The sequence below is a fragment of the Orcinus orca genome, chromosome 15, assembly GCF_937001465.1.
Source record: "Orcinus orca chromosome 15, mOrcOrc1.1, whole genome shotgun sequence".
NCBI classification, from domain to species: domain Eukaryota; kingdom Metazoa; phylum Chordata; class Mammalia; order Artiodactyla; family Delphinidae; genus Orcinus; species Orcinus orca.
In genome coordinates, this window is record NC_064573.1 from 41631466 (window position 1) to 41648737 (window position 17272).

The window sequence follows — 17272 nt, forward strand, 5'->3', positions numbered from 1 at the left end:
TCTGTTATTTGTTGTTCATGTAGTTTTCCCAATTTTTTTCTTGTATTGTTATTTCTTACATATTTATAGAAATATTGATAGATATCTCTTATCTTTTGTATAAGTTGTAAATTGTTATTCTGCCTGTACTATTTTTTTAACTTATTTATGGTAGCTTTTTCATAGAGATATTAGTATGTAGACCAATCTGTTATCTTACAAATTCTGGGATTTTTGTAATGTTTTAAAAATTCTTCCTCTTATTAAGATTATTAAGATTTTTAATTATTTCTAATCCTTTCTTTTACATTGTTTCTTTAACCATCTGAAGTTTATTTTTTTATTGCATGAGCAGATATGATACTTTTTTCTTAATTATTTGAATTATCCTAATATTATTCATTGATTGTCCATCTCCATTTTAATTTGAAATGGAAATTTTGTAATAAACTAAACTCATATATGGGTAATAAAATGATTACTTATTTTAGCCTGTTTTATATTTGGATAATGACATTCATGCTAAATTTCATTTTTCTCTTTTTTAGTATTGTGGAGAAAAGATATATATGCCTGAAATTTATTATTATATTCAGTATAAATTTTCTTATTTTTCATACTATAATCTTTCCTCAAATATTTGGATACTCTTTTTTGTCCTTGTATCTATAAATAATGGACCAGACTGATTACTCGTTGCTAGCATAAGTTTTTGTTGTTTTTTGTTGCAGTTATTATTTGTTTGCTTTTTAGAAGTTGTCAGGGTCTGCTTACATTGAGGGTTTTATGCAATGTACAAAAATTTTACTCAGGCTCTTTGTAAATAGGAGGTAATATGCTTAGGCAAGAAAGTTGTGGGCCTTTTCTTTTGCCTTAATAAGCTTACTTTTGAGTTTGTAGCCCCTTAGAATCTTTTCCCTCATTGATAAATCTGTTTTTATTTTTCCTCACTCACCTGTTTGGGTCTATGTAAGATTCTGCTAGTTATGTAGGCCCTGTTTTGTTTCTCTCTAGAACCATAACTTCTATTCTTAGATAGCCTCTCCATCTTAGGCAGATCTCCAATGTGGTTAGAGAATTCTTCTCATGGCAATGACTAGGAGGTAACTTCTCAGCCATGTATTCTGGATTCTTGGGATAGAAAGTAGTAAGACTGGACTGGCCCATCTCATCACAGGCAGCCCTTTAATTATTTACTTTGCCTATCACCTGGTTATTCTCACATACTGGGAATTTCTCGTGAATTCCACACAGAAGCCTTTTACCTCCCCTGAAATGGTCTCCACTTGTCTCTTCTGAGTTATACTTTTCTGTCCTCTGTTTTGACTATCAGTCTCATCTGATTACTCTGTTTCTGGGAATTCTTCTCAAATATACGTTCCAATGATTTTATTGACATACCTATATATTTTTTCCAAGAAATTTTGGTATGATATGGGAATTGGGGAAAAGTAACCATGTATCTTCAATTTAAATTCTTGAATTGGAGATTGTCTATGAAACGCACAACATTCTGACTGTATATTCCTTGTGTTTTTGTTAATTTGTGCCCCTTAGAGCCCAAGGTAGTGTTAGAATATATCTGTAGAACATGACTCCTACCAAGGAGTTTATAGTCCAGAAGAGGGATATTACTCTGAAAAACTAAATATTTGTGAACTTACATGTAATTATGTGTTTCCAATTTTTGGTAATATATTAAATATCATGCACTTACGATTCTGTGGGAAGTCTTTTAGGAATAAATGGCATTTGAAGTGACCCTTGATGTAAAGGTAAAATTTAGAAACAGATAAAAGATGAGAACAATTAGGTGGGAGTAATAATAAAAGGACTAGCTAAGGTAAATATATAGCTGTTGTGGAAACAACACAGTATAATTTGACAAAAATATAATGGGGAATATGAAGTAGAGTATTTGTAATTTTGTCAGTGAGTTTAGGTGTGAGTTAAATTTACTACTGTCTTTTTTTTTGAATTTTATTTAATTTATTTTTTTATACAGCACGTTCTTATTAGTTGGGAGGTGGTGGTATGATGAATTGGGAGATTGGGATTGACATATGTACACTAATATGTATAAAATGGATAACTAATAAGAACCTGCTGTACTATTGTTTTTAAGATGTTAAAAATTTGATTTTTTATTGAGATCTTTTATTTTTACAGTTTGAAACGTCTTTGGAAGAATGGTAAGAACCTTTCGTGCTTCTTTTATATTTTTTATGTTCAAATTTTGATGATTAATCTGCTGTAGATGAGTTTATTTCAAAAGAAAAGGGAAATTGAAAGCAAAATTTTTATATTAGACATTAAAACTTATTTTTAAAAATATAAGAATTAGGATGTCTCTAGAAATGGCAGAATAGGGATTTCCAGGGCTCTGTCCTACCACAAAAACAACTGTAAAGTTGGTAAAACTTGATGAGAATCAACTTCTGCAGAAATGCGGGATCTAGTCCAAAACTTACAACAACAAGGGAAAAAGTTAAGGAAGAAAGAGTTACTACATTGCATGAAAGAAGGACTGTGGCTAAATTGCCCACTTGCCATCCTCCAGCCCTCAGATCAGTGGTGGCCATGAAGCAAATAGCCTGACTTGTGGTGAAGATTGCTAGTGCCAGAAGGAACAGTATGGACCTTATTCTCAAAGAATTATGGTTCAGTGTTTTGATAAGTCTGATGACTCCCTGAAGGACCAGCACAAAGGATTGTCTTTGTTTTTTCCTGACTAAGAGCAATCACAGAGCTAGAACCACTTCCAGGCAGTGTTTGCTGAAAGTATTTGAAGTCATATATTTGCCAGCAATGTCTGAGGCTGTGGATTGGTCAGGACAAGCATTAAAAAGATCAAAATGCCTGGGAATAAAGAGTTTGGGAAAAGAGATACATTGGGGAATAGGGTTTTTCAATGCTCTCATATATACTACGGAATTAAAAAGTGCACACATATGAACAGTGTTAGACACATGCTCAGGAAGGACCAAGAAAACTTAATCTTTTACCTCTGGCTAGCCTTTAGTATCTGCACAGGTAAGAATTGAAGGTAGAGGCAGAGTTGTAAGCAGCCTGGATAAACATTAAAGGAGTACTCCAACTCCGAGCCAGTCTGCTAAGATTGGGAGTGTGTATTTTTCCTTTTTTCCTTTTTGTTTTTTTGGGCCCCAGGTATTTAAGGTAACTTGGACAAAACTCAAGATCACCAGTAAGCTAATGAAACACTTCAATGGCCACAAATGAAAAGAATATAGATATTACAGTAAGTGTTTAGAAGAATCACTAAGCAAATAAAAACCCACCACAAACAACAAAAATAAACCCAGTAGAGGGAGGGTAATTTTATATCCATATCACATTAAAATACTCAAAATTTCCAGGTTTTTACAGAAATTATGAGGCAGGGAAAGAATAAAAGAAAATTTGCCCCATTAACAAGGGAAAAAAAAATGAAGGAAACTGGCTCTGAGGAAGCCTAGACATTGTGCTTATTGGACAAAGACTTTAAGTCAACTGTCTTAAGCATCCTCAAAGAGATAAAGTAAACTATGGACAAAAAACCCCAACAAAACCAGGAGAGTAATGTCTCAACAAATATAGAATATCAATAAAGAAATAGAAATTATGAGAAAGAATCAAATAAGACATTCTGGAGCTAAAAGGTACAATAACTGAAATGAAAAATTAGAGATGTTCCTCAACAGATTTGAGTAGGAAGAAGAGAGAATCACTGAATTTGAATATAGTTCAATTGAGATTATTCAGGCTGAGAAACAGAAGACAAAACAATGAAGAAAAATGAACAGAGCTTGTTAGACCAAGGGACACCATCAAGAATACAAACATACGCATAATGGCAGTCCAAGAGTGACAGGGGAGAGAAAAAGGGCGTGAAAGAATATTTAAAGAAACATTGGTTAAAAACTCCCCAAGTTTGATGGAAGAAATGAATCTGTACTTCCATTAAATTCAGTGAACTCCAAGCAGGTTAAACTCAGAGATCCACACTAAGACATATCGTAGTAAAATTGTTGAAAGCCTGGGACAAAGGTAGTATCTTGAAAGCAGCAAGAGAGAAGTTACTCATCATGTACAAGGGATTTTCAATAAAATTATAAGTCATTTTCTCATCAGAAATTATGGAGGACAGAAGGCAGTGGATTGACATATGTAAAATGCTGGAAGAAAACAACTTGTCAGACAAAAACTCTGAATCCTGCATAAGTGTCCTTCAGAAATAAAGGAGAAATTAATATATTCCCAGATAAACAAAAACTGAGGGGCTCCACACATTATCAGAGCTGTTCTATCAGAAATCCTATAGGTAGTCCCTTCAGGCAGAAGTGAAAGGACACTAGACAGTAATTTGCAGCCATATGAAGGAATACCAAAAGTAAAGGTAGCTATAAAGATAAATACAAAAATTAGTATAATTGCATTTTTATTTATCTATTTTGTTTTTCTATCTAATTATAATTAAATAGATAAAACAATAATTATAAATCTATATTAATGGGTACACAACGTATAAATGGTTTGTGAAAACGACAACATAAAAGGAAGAAGCAGATCTGTAAAGGAACAGAATTTTTAATACTGTTGAAAATACGTTGATTTTAATTCAAACTTAATTTTTGTGAAGTTAAGATGTTAGTTGTAACATCTAATCTCCAAGGAACCACTAAGAAAAACTCTAATAAAACAAACAAATAAAAAACACAGAAATCCAATAGAGGGAAACTAAAACAATAAAATCAACTAACCACAAAAGAAGGGAGTTATGGAGAAATTAAAGAATAAAAAGATAATATAGAAAACAAGTAGCAGAATGCCAGAAGTAAGTCCTTTCTTATCAGTAATTACTTTTCATGAAAATGGATTAAACTCTCATATCAAAAGGTAGAGAGTGGTGGAATAGATAAGAATACATTCTCCAACTACATGTTGTTTATAAGAGACTCATTTGATGTCCAAAGACACAAGTAGGTTGAAAATGAAAGGATGAAAAATATATTCCAGGAAAATGGTAAACAGAAGAGAGCTTGAGTGGCTATACTAATATAACACAAAATAGACTTTAAGTCAAAACATATTCAAGAGACAAAGAATACTTGATATCTTGATAAAAGGGTAACACCATCAAGAAGACATAAAAATTATAAACCTGTACATACCTAAAAACATAACCTCAAAAGCATGCAGTAAACTGACAGACGTGAAAGAAGTAGACAATTCTATAATAAGTTTGAGAATTCAGTACCCCCACTTTCAATAATGGATAAAAGAACCAAAAAGATCAATAAGGAATTAGACTTGCACAGCACTAAAACCATCTAGGCCTAACTGACTTATATAGTACCCTCCACGCAGCAACAGTAGAAATCACATTTTTTTCACATTCACATTGAACATTATTCAGGATAGACTGAACATTATTGAGCCACATTTAAAAATCTCAAAAATTTAAAAAGATTAAATTCATACAAAGTACCTTCTCTGACCCAATTCAATGAAACTAGAAATCAATAACAGAAGGAAACCTGGAAAATTCAGATATGTGTATAAATTAGACAGCATGCTCTAAACTCAGTGAGTCAATTTGTAATCACAGGAGATATTAGAAAATAAGTTGAGATGAATGAAAATGAAAACACGTGGTACCAAAACTTATGAGATGAAGTAAAAGAAGTTCCCAGAGGGAAATGGATAGCCATAAATGATTACATTAAAAAGAAGATTCCAAATCCAATAACCTAACTCTATAGCTTACAGAACTAGAAAAGAATGAGTGTGCTAAAACTAGCAAAAGAAAGGAAATAATAAGGACTAGAACACAGATAAATGAAATACAAGTAAAAAGAAACCAATAAATAGTATAAATGAAAAAAGTTGTTTCTTTGAGAAGATCAAACAAATTAACAGACCTTTTAGACTGACAAAAAAAGAGAAGACTTGAATTAAAAAATTCATTAAAAAATTGGGGACATTACTATGGATCTTGCATGAATAAAGATTATAAGATAATACAATGAACAGTTGATAATACTATGAACAACAAATTAGATAGCCAAGATGAAATAAACACATTGTTTAGAAACAAACTATCAAAGCTGACTCAGGAAGAAGTAGAAAATCTGAACAGGTCTGTAATGAGTAAAGAGATTGAATCAGTAAAATTACCCAACCAAAGAAAAACCCAGGACCAGATGGCTTCACTGGTGAATTCTACTAAACGTTGAAAGAAGAATCAATAGCAATGCTTCTCAAACTCTTTCAAAAATTAGAAGAGAAGGAAAAACTTTGTAACCCATTCTATGAGGTCAGCAGTACCCTGATACTAAAGCCAGATAAAGACATCACAAGAAAAGGAAATGTAGACCAATCACTTTGAATATAGATGCAAAAATTCTCAACAAAATATCAGCAGCATGAATCCAGCAACATATTAATAGAATTATATATCATGACCAAGTAAGATTTATCCCAGGAATGTGAGAGTGGTTCAGAATACAAAAACCAATCAATGTAATGTATCACAGTAATAAAAGGAGGTGGGGGGAACTCGTGTGAACATCTCAATTGATGTGGGAAGCATGTGGCAAAATCCAACACCTTTTCATAATGAAAACACTCAAAAACTAGAGTGGGAAGGGAATTTCCAAAACATGGTAAAGGACATTTATGAGAAACTCTTGACTGACATTACACTTAATGGTGTAGACAGAAAGGTTCCAACCTAAGATCAGGAATAAGACAAGGATGCCCATATATTGCCACTTCTGTTGAACATTGGAACTCTCGTGCTGTGCTGGTGGGAATGTAAAATGGTTCAGCCACTATGAAAAACAGTTTGGTGGTTCCTCAAAAAGTTAAATCTAGAATTACCATATGACCCAGTAATTTCACTCTGATGTATATACACAAAAGATTTTAAAACAGGTGTTCAAAAAAAAACTTGTATACAAATATTTGTATCATTAGTATTTACAATAGCCAAAAGGTAGAAACTACCTGAAATCCTTCAGTGGACTCATAGATAAATGAAGAGTGGTATATCTGTACAGTGGAATATTATTCAACCATAAAAAGTAATGAGGTTCTGATACATGCTACAACATGGATAAAATGAAACTTCCTGAAACGTACTTCTTCTTCAGTACAGTGAAAACTAGTCTAGAATTCAAGAATTGGACCAGAAGAATACTGATAATGAGAAATATTTCATTATTGAATATATAGAACTTTAGCTAGAAAGATTCTTTAGAAAAAATACATTTTAATTTGGACATTTTTCTAAAACCTTAATAACATAAAATATGAAATAGTAGTTTTACTCCTTGCATTTTATATTGTCTCCTCAGAAACTGCTAAACTGAAATTAGAGAAATAACTCTCAAATTATTTTCAGTAAACTTTTTTTTTGATAGCAACACTCTCTAGAAAAGACTATCATTAAAACAGTATTGGTTTACTATCCCCTCAAAAAATTTCAAATCATTTGAAACAAATTTTAAATTTCTCTTAATTTACCATGAAGTATAAAACCCATTTCCTATTAGAATTTTGCTATGTTCATCTCTTATATAGTACCATTAATATGTATAGTAAGTTTCACCACAAATATTTAAAATTCAATGTTAAAACATCACCTAAAATTTGTTTTACTAACTTTAAGTACAGCCTTCCTTTATTAATTGATTGCTTCTTTCCTGTCATAAAGGAGCAGAACTTCTTTCACAAAAGAGCTGAAAGATCTGAGTGTTGCTACACCAGTGAAAGAGGTCATACCAGAAGAATTGAGAGGTAAAGTTGTGCCTCATACTAGAAAAGTATAATTATATTTAAAAGCTCATTGGCTTTTCATTTATACATTTCTCATTTTCACAAGAATCATGTATAAGTGTTTTGTAATCCTTATGAGTGACTAATAGAGGAAAGAGTCTCTGTATTGTTTGATTAAATATTTATTCAACAGATATTTATTCATTACTGTACTGTACCATATACTGCTCTAGGTCCTGAGTATATAATTATCCCTGCCCACTTCTCAAGAATGTAACTGTAATTCAGTGCTGTCCCATAGGACTTTCTGTGATAATAGAAGTGTTCTATGTCTCACTGTCCAATAGGGTAGCTACTAGCCACATACAGCAGTTGAGCACTTAAAATATGGCTAGTGAGACTGAGAAATTTAATTTTTAAGTTTAACTTTAAGTTACATTTAAATGTAAATTAGTTACATGTGGTTCATGGCTACCATATTGGACATCACAGCTCTTTTATATATATAAATTAAGACTAATATTCTTGACAAAATTTCCAAATGTAAATGTATAATAATTTATATACTGGTATAAAATTTGTGTTAAAATTACTTCAACATATTTGACTATATCCTTGACATTAAACACTTCCTCCTACCTTTGCCACAAAAATTTGTTGAACACCTTCCTTTAGAGAAGGATAACCAATAAACTTAGAACTTTTCAGAAGCATGAATATTTTGTCATTTACTGCTGTCATTCATAGTGAGACTCTGTTTTTACTATTTTCCATTTATAATGAAAATGAAAAGCTGATTCATTACTTCTTAATTTTTCAAATGACAGATTCTAGGAGAAAATATCAATGTATTAATGGTCACAATAACAGTTAAATAAACTACAATTATGTTTATTATAAACATGTATATTTGACTCTAAAATACAAGACAGCATCAGGATGAGGAAGATTTGTGGTAATTAAGTGTTTATGCTAATAAAAAATGCAGGTGGTTGCTCACTCCATATGAAACAGTAAAACTAATTGAGATGGTATTCTGCAAAAAAATTCAGAGAGATATTAAATAGAATGAATTGGAGACACCTTAAGTTATACACAAAACTTTCCATTTTCCAATGGAAAATTAATGTCTTTATTGTCCAAAAGTAAAACAAAACAAAATAAAACAAAGATCTGTCAGCCACCTTTCTTCTTGATCCAGTTTCACTGTTTTACCTCCAGCCCCAGCTCTTTGGAGGCTTTGCCTTTTTTGACACTTTGTGTTTGTTTATGTCTTCTTGTCATGTCACATTTTGGCAAAAGCCAATGTTCACAAGTATAAATCTCACCAGAATGGGACTCATATCCGTCTTTCGTACTGCTCTACCTCCAGGGAGAGAGCATACTGCGTAGAACATAACAGGCTCTCTACCCATTTCTTGCATAAATAGATGAATGAATACCCATGTTAATCATTTTGTTAATATTAAACCATATCATTCCAGAGCTGTGAACCAAGAATCACAAATATCTCTCATAAGGGAGTTAATTTGTATTGTAACTGACTAAATACAATTTGGAAATGATGATGAATTTCTGGCAAGGCTAACTAGGGATGTTGTTATCTGATAAGGTAAAGAACATAAAGTGTCTTGTTTCTAGGAACCTCTGAGGATTTTCAGTATTTGTCTGATAAATATTAGATAAATATTAGATAAAGCATTATGGTTTGCTTTTCTCATAGAATGGGAGGAAACACAAGCATAATTTCAAAATAAAGCTCTATAATACAGCTTGTGAATAGAACATGTGTTTTTCCCTCAGAAAAAAATGTGCATGAAGATATTGTTTGAGACTTAGCTATTCTAATTATTTTATAAAATATTTATTTCAAAATCTGTCTTCAAAGGTTATAATTAATGTTATGATTGTATTATAATAAAACTGTCTTTAAAAGGCTAATTCACTTTTCTACAGTTCTCATAGTAAATATATAAATATTAAAAAGATGGCAACACAGCTAGTACCCCTGTTCCCACCATCCAGCTTATTGGCTGATTCATTAACCAATGTGAATACATATTTCTTTTTTAAGATGAAAAGTGTCCAGAATTAAAGCAGGAAATGGAAAGATTGCTATCAGAGGCCATCCAACTCATTAAAAGTCTAGAAACTGATCGTGCAGAAGCTGAAGAAGCTTTAAAACAACAAAAATCAAGAAAGAAAAGGATTAGCGTGCAAATTGATTCTTGGTCAATCTGGAAACGTCAAGAAATCCCGTTAGCTGTACAGAAAGGTAATAATAAGAATTTTTCATATTGCCGTTTACTTTGTTGGAGAGGCGTGGATGATTAATTGAAGCTCTGAATTTAAAAATTACCTCTGTTTAGAGTGACCATATTATTCTGCATGCAAATCAGTGCATATTTGAAAGATACTATTAATAATAATGCTGAGTTTACAGACATAAATTGGGGCTGCACTGAGCAAACCTGGACCTGCTGTCATTTGGTGTTTGTTGGAAATGCCATTGAACTTGTGGTACCCAAGGGTCATGCAAACATTTGGTACATATTTCCCATAATGACTACAATATTTCAGTCACTAGAAATTTAGAAATTTAAAGTGATTGCCAGTTGGTGACATCAGCCACATCTTTAAATCTCGGAAAATGAGAGAATTCTAAGTGATATTTTAGGAACATGCATCTTCTTTTGAGAATTCAATAGTAAATTTGCTCTGGGAACTTCTAGCAGGCAAAGAAACTTAGGATGTTTCCAAGAGTCATGCAGGTAACATGTTTAAAAAGGAAACTGTCTTTTAGATTACAGAATGGAGGGACTTGTGGTCAAGTATTAAATAGTCTAAAGGTGTTGGATTTTTCATTTCCAAATACTGGTTCATCAAGCATGCCAGACTACCTGATCCTACCTGAGGCTGGAAGCTTTTTATGTTATCATAGGGTAACAATTTTAATTCAGGATTCACATGCTTTAGAAATGGGTTATATTAGGGTTCCCATATAACCCATGATTTAAGCCAAGACACCTTTGAGAGAAAAAAGGATGCTATTAATTATTATTCCGGTACAATAGCCATTAATTCAAATTATGTCAGACTCTACCCATATACATACCTTTATTATAATGTTATAAATCTTCTAAAGCTGTAGTCTCCCAAGTATAGTGTACACATTTCAGGGAGCTGCAAGAAAAGATGAGATGGTTCCTCAATTATGGTCTTTTAATAAAAGAAATTAAATGTAGGTTTAATGCCTGCTTCCACCTTTTAAAGTAATATGAAGCTCACAGCTTAAACTCTCCCTTTGTTCACTCCCTTCTGGAGCTCAGAGCTCAAGAAGCAGAAAATGGGCCCAGAGCCTAGGCTGGGACTAAATTTAATTCAACCTTTGTCTATGCTCTCTGTCACCCTTTACTAAAGAGCTCTTTATAAAGAGCTAACTATATAAAAATTATGCAAAACTCAGGTAACAGTAGACCTTTTTCTACCCACATTTAAAGTAATGTATTTTATAAAATATTTGGTGTCAACAGCTGTTTATAAAAATAAATAATTCATTTGGGCTTGGAGTGAGTTTGCTCTGATTCATAAGGGTTTTGAATAGGATTTGTGATGTGCATATGCTACTAATGTAATAGCATAGGTATATAATTTATAAGTGTGTACATACATACATATATATTGGTGTTTTAGAGGCAACTGAGGCTGCAGTAGGGTCAGAATAGTCATCAGGATCCCAGTAGATTGTTGAGTGGATTCATATTCACATCCACAGAGAGCCATCTGCCATTTTCCTAATTGTTTGAGAGGCTCTTCCTTGTCAATAGTAGTAGAAAAGTCGGGGGTAGGGGAGGGATAAATTGGAAGATTGGGATTGACATATACACTACTATATATAAAACAGATAACTAATAAGGACCTACTGTATAGCACGGGGAACTCTACTCAATACCCTGTAATGGCCTATATGGGAAAAGAATCCAAAAAAGAATAGATATATGTATATGTATAACTGATTCACTTTGCTGTATACCTGAAACTAACACAACATTGTAAATAAAAAATTATAAAAAAAATAAAAATAAACATAAATTAACCCCCACCCCAAGAAAATGAAAGTCAATGTTGAAGGCTGATTTTCTTTAATTTTTTGCCAATCAAGTTATATGTAATCTCATATACCCCTTATAAGAGTGCTTAGATATTATAGTTTGGGGTCTATATGGAGTTCTACTTAAGGATTTACCAAAATAAAATTGAGATACATGCCTGCACATTCTAGGAGCCTAATAAATGCATTTTGAAAAATGATGTATACCCTTGCTGTTGCTTATAATTTATTGTTTGAGTTGCCTTTTATTCAATATTAGTAAAGATCTACTTAAAAATCTGAAATGTATGTTCATCTGCTTTATTTAAGTAGCTAACGTATGCAATGAAATTTAGCTTTATTATCACTGTGTGTTTCTTAAGTGCCTTCTGTTTGTAACATATTAGTGAAAAGTTTATGTGCTTTCAGGAATATGCTGCAATTATATTGATATATTTAGGATATAATCTCTAAATATTTTGAATTTGTTTACAAACTATAAATTTATTTGTTTTTACAGTCTGTTTAGATTCTCGAAGTCTCTAGCATACGTGACAGGAAAAACTTCTAATTTCCATGACAGCCTTACCATTAAGTACAATGTGTGTAAAGGTTTTGATAATTTGGGGGGGTAACTTTACGGAAATTTACTTCTTTCTAGATGTCTTGTGGTTCCTCCTCCAGATCCATCCACCCCCCTAACTACCTCACCCATGCTTGTGACTTTTGTTTTGTGGCCCATGAGGCTGATTTATAATAGACTGCATAAAAGATATCTTTTGCACTCTGTTCTCCTTCTGGGTTCAGCCAATGGAAATCAGGGGCAAGAGACCATAGGAGATGATGGAGAAGAGTAAGGCTGAGGTATTGTACCTCTGACTTCCTTTCTGCTTGGTCACTGCACCCCTTTCCCAAATGACAGCCCTTGGCACTCGATATGCATCTAATGATAGAGTAAGTGCCTCTTCTTTTCCCTACCAAAAAAGATAACCAGAAATAAGTTTTTCATCATGAATTAGGTGCTGTATGAACCTATAAATTTAAAATTGGATGTGCATAGCAATGTTTCCTTATAAAATAAGAATACATATATTATACCCAAGCAGCATCTGAAGGCACAAATAAACTAATGACTCAGATTCACCCGGTACTCCCATTGTTCCTGCTTCTGTAAATTCCCTGTCTTTTCCTTAACTTACATTTATGGCTCCATGTACTTCCTTATGACCATCTAATGGGAGAGAAAAACAATCACAGCCTGGTTTATGAAAGGTTTGAATGGTATGTTGATATAATTTGGGGAGCTACTGTATTACAATCTCAGTATGGAAAAGGTGGAGGCAAAATCACCTTGAAGAAGAAATGGCCTGAGGTATAGATGGGAAGTGGCAAAAGGGATTGCATAGTGGTCAGGGACTTAGAAAGAACATGAATGTAAGATCGGTGGAAGGAAGTCTATGAGAGTTTTGGGGATTAACGTTTCAAAAGGATGGGATGTGAAGATAATTGTGTCCCATATAAATGCTCACAAGAGTGCCTCTGCTATGGAGGAAGATCCGAGTAGTTAATAGAATGTTAAATATTCTGATTTTGGTTTTTTTAGACATTGTTTTGTCATGTGAATTAATCAGCTATTACTACAACAATTATTTGTAACAAGTCACTTTGGAACTCAGTTGCTTACAACAATAATGTTTTTTTTTTTCTACTCATGGGTCTGTGTGTTGGCTAGGGAGGATTTCTTCAGGCTGCAGATCTAATGGGCTTGACTCAAGACTGTGTTGGGTTCAGGTGAGCTTCATGTTTCTCTCATCCTCACTAGCTAGCAGCTCTGAGGGCCATGGTTTTCACGTGGCAAGTGAGGAGAGTACAACATAGTGAGTAAAAAGATAGGATGCCCCTCAAGATGTTAGCTCAAAACTGGCATACTCTCACTGTTATTCGCATCGTTTAGTCAAAATAAGTACCATGTCTGAATCACAAATGAGTGTGACAAGAAACTACCTTTAATCCAAAGGGGAGGTAGTGAGCAACAGTTTGGTCTGTCACAGCTTGCTTCTGATGACTCTCCCTGATACTGAGTTGTTTCTACATATTTTATAGAGAACTCATTTTCCTCTGTTTGTATTATATTTTCTATGGAAGTCAGTAATCCTTTGACTGCTTTTTTGCCTCTGTTAGGATCCTAGAAGTTTTATTGGTTCTTGACTAGTAAATTAGACCATACTAATTTCTTAGCTTGAGTTTGATATCTAAATCTTCATAAGTTTCAAGTTTGGCTTTTTTATTTCTTTGAAGTCATTCTTTTTCTATCCAGGGCCCAGTTAATGAGTATTCTATTCATGGCATCCAAGTCCAAAGTTGTCAACATATTTTTAATAGCTAAATCAATTTATTTAATGGTTTTGGGTCTCTTTTCTCTGTCTTCTTGAGTCAGTTTTGATAATTTGTGTCTTCTAAGGAATTTGTCCATTTCATTTTAGTTGTCTTATTTGCTGGCCTAATCTTGTTCCTAAAATTCTCTTATAATTTTAATTTCTATAATAGCAGTAGAGACAACATTTCTTTCATTCTTGATTTTGGTAATTTGTACTTTCTCTCTGTATTTTTCTTGGTCTACCAAAAGTTACATCAATTTTGTTGATCTTTTAAAAAAGTCAATTTTTGCTTTTCTTGATTTCTCTATTGTTTTTCAGCTTTGATATAATTGATTTCTTCTCTGATTCCCTTTCTCATGCTTGCTTCAGGAATAATTTAACCTACTATTTCTCTTTTCATGAAGTAGAAGCGTTGATTATTTTTTTGATACCTTCTTTTCTAGAATAGGTATTTAAGAACTGAATTTACTTTTAAGAACTGTGTTAGGGCTTCCCTGGTGGTGCAGTGGTTGAGAGTCCGCCTGCCGATGCAGGGGACACGGGTTCGTGCCCTGGTCCGGGAAGATTCCACATGCCGCGGAGCGGCTAGGCCTGTGAGCCATGGCCGCTGAGCCTGTGCGTCTGGAGCCTGTGCTCCGCAATGGGAGAGGCCACAACAGTGAGAGGCCCGCGTACCGCAAAAACAACAACAAAAAAACAAAAACAAAAAAAAAGAACTGCGTTAGTTGCATTTCATAAATGTTCATATGCTGTGAGTTTATTTTTAATTAGGTAAAAAATATTTTTAAAATTCTTTTGTGATTTCTTTTTGGACCTATTATTTATTTAGAAGTTGCTATTTAATTTGCAAATATTTGGGGATTTTTCGAATTTTTTTCCCCAATTTTTTTTGTCGATTTCTAATTTAATTTTTTGTGTTTAGAAACATTTCAATCACATTAAAATTATTTAGAATAAAAATTGCCTAGCATTTTATCTATCTTGGAGAATATTCTGTGTGTGGTTGAAATTAATGTGTATTCTGCTTTTGTTAGGTGCAGTGTCTGTAAATGTGTTAGGTGAAATCCCTGAAACCCTAATATCCTTTGCTTCCCATTTTGATATATCTGTTTGGTATAGGAGACTGGGGAGAAAGCCTAAGGCTCACCCAAATGACAAGTCCAATAAGAAGTCATTACATGAAGCTGAAGATCCAAAGGTTTCCATCCCCAGCATAAATAAGTGTGAATCATGAATAAACCTATTGCTCAGATTGAATAGTAAAGAAAGTTGCTTGTTTCACTTAGCAGAGGAAAGCAAACAGTATTCCAAGAATTCTTAATGTACTGATTCAAATGGATTTGTGACTGAAATTCCTGCTGTCTGTGTATCTGAAAATACACAGTGGAGAATGTCATTTAAATGTTCTGTGGGTTGGTAGTAAAGCTAGGCATCTTCAGGAGCAAAGACAGATTTTTTTCTGGAAGATTGAAAATTCAATCTAGATATCAGGGAACTTTCTCAGATAGGGTTTCAAGATAAAAAATAGCTCAATATCAAATATCATAAAACACAAAGATGCAGATTCAATGAGTGTGAGCTGGTAAAAACAGCAGAATCTTACTCAAAAAGTTTTCAGATATTGAACATGAGATTATAAAATGAGTATGTTTACTATGTTTCAAGAAATAAAAAGAGAAGTTTGAAAGTAAAAACAAGGACTAAGAGACTAATTTTAAAAGAAAGCAAAAGTGGAAATAAAAAAGACTTCCTAGAAATTAAAATATATTATTCAAAATTAATAACACAGTGGTTGGTTAAATGGTTTGTTAGACTAAGGAAGAGAAAAGTAGTATCTGTGAACTTGGAAGAATTTGAATGGAATGCATCACAGGTACACAAGGAGAAGGAAAATATAAATAAAATATTTAAAAGCATTGAGTATAAGATGAGAAAGTATGATGAATATCTAATAGAAGATCAGCATGGAGATAATGATGGTAATACTTAACAAGATGGTGACTGACTTTTTAAAACAAAAATGCTACTGTTGGGCTTCCCTGGTGGCGCAGTGGTTGAGAGTCCGCCTGCCGATGCAGGGGACACGAGTTCGTGCCCCGGTCCGGGAAGATCCCACATGCCACGGAGCGGCTGGGCCCGTGAGCCATGGCCGCTGAGCCTGCGTGTCCGGAGCCTGTGCTCCGCAACGGGAGAAGCCACAACAGTGAGAGGCCCGCGTACCACACAAAAAAAACAACAAATGTTACTGTCTAATTAGGATAAACAAAGTAAAAGGGGATGGTGTCAAATATTGCACAAATTCAAGAAATTAGAAAACATTTAGAACTGTATCATTAAATCTTACTAAAATTATCTTCACATGAGTGAAAAAAGCTAAATTATTATTTAAAGGAAAATAAATAGCTTTTATAATATCAGAAAAGAAGATGGATTCATAGTTATTGAAATATATGACTTCAGAATTTAGAAAAATAAAAGTAAAATAAATACAAAGGAAAAAAACAGAAAACCAATTACAAAATTGTTAAATAATGAAATATATATAATTCCAAAGATATGCAGAACTACATGTTGATAAATAAAAAAAGAATAATAAAAAAAAATGGAAAACCAGTGGCAAAATTAATCAAGAACACAGAGAAAATATATGAATAAATCCAATTAGAAATTAAAATGGTATCTAAAAATGTAGCAGTGATTAATAATAAGGAAGATATTCAGAACAAATCTCTTAGAATATTATTGAAATTTTGAGGAACTAGATAAATTCACAGGAAAAATGGATTGATGAATAAATAGATAACCAAAATATACATATACGCCTTTGACTTAATAACTAAAAATCCTTCCCTGCAAAATGTGTACATATATACATACATACTAGGGCAATAGAACTTTACATGCAATTTCAAACTTCCACAAGATCACAGAGAACAGAAATAAAAGAAACTACAACTGATATAAGAAGCTAGCATAAATAATAAAGCAAATTAGACGAGGACAGTACAAATATGGAAAATTATAAGCCCAAATCACGAGTATATAT

At 33.0% G+C, this 17272-nt stretch overlaps 1 protein-coding gene across 1 annotated transcript in view; it reads left to right on the forward strand.

The window, feature by feature from the left end:
- CCDC178 (coiled-coil domain containing 178) overlaps positions 1–17272 on the forward strand; it is a 366636-nt gene that overhangs the window by 28881 nt on the left and 320483 nt on the right. Inside the window, exons 4-6 of the mRNA XM_004273779.2 lie at positions 2149–2171; positions 7697–7779; positions 9833–10033. Of these exons, the coding sequence (XP_004273827.1) occupies positions 2149–2171; positions 7697–7779; positions 9833–10033 (307 nt within the window). The remainder of the gene's footprint in view (positions 1–2148; positions 2172–7696; positions 7780–9832; positions 10034–17272) is intronic.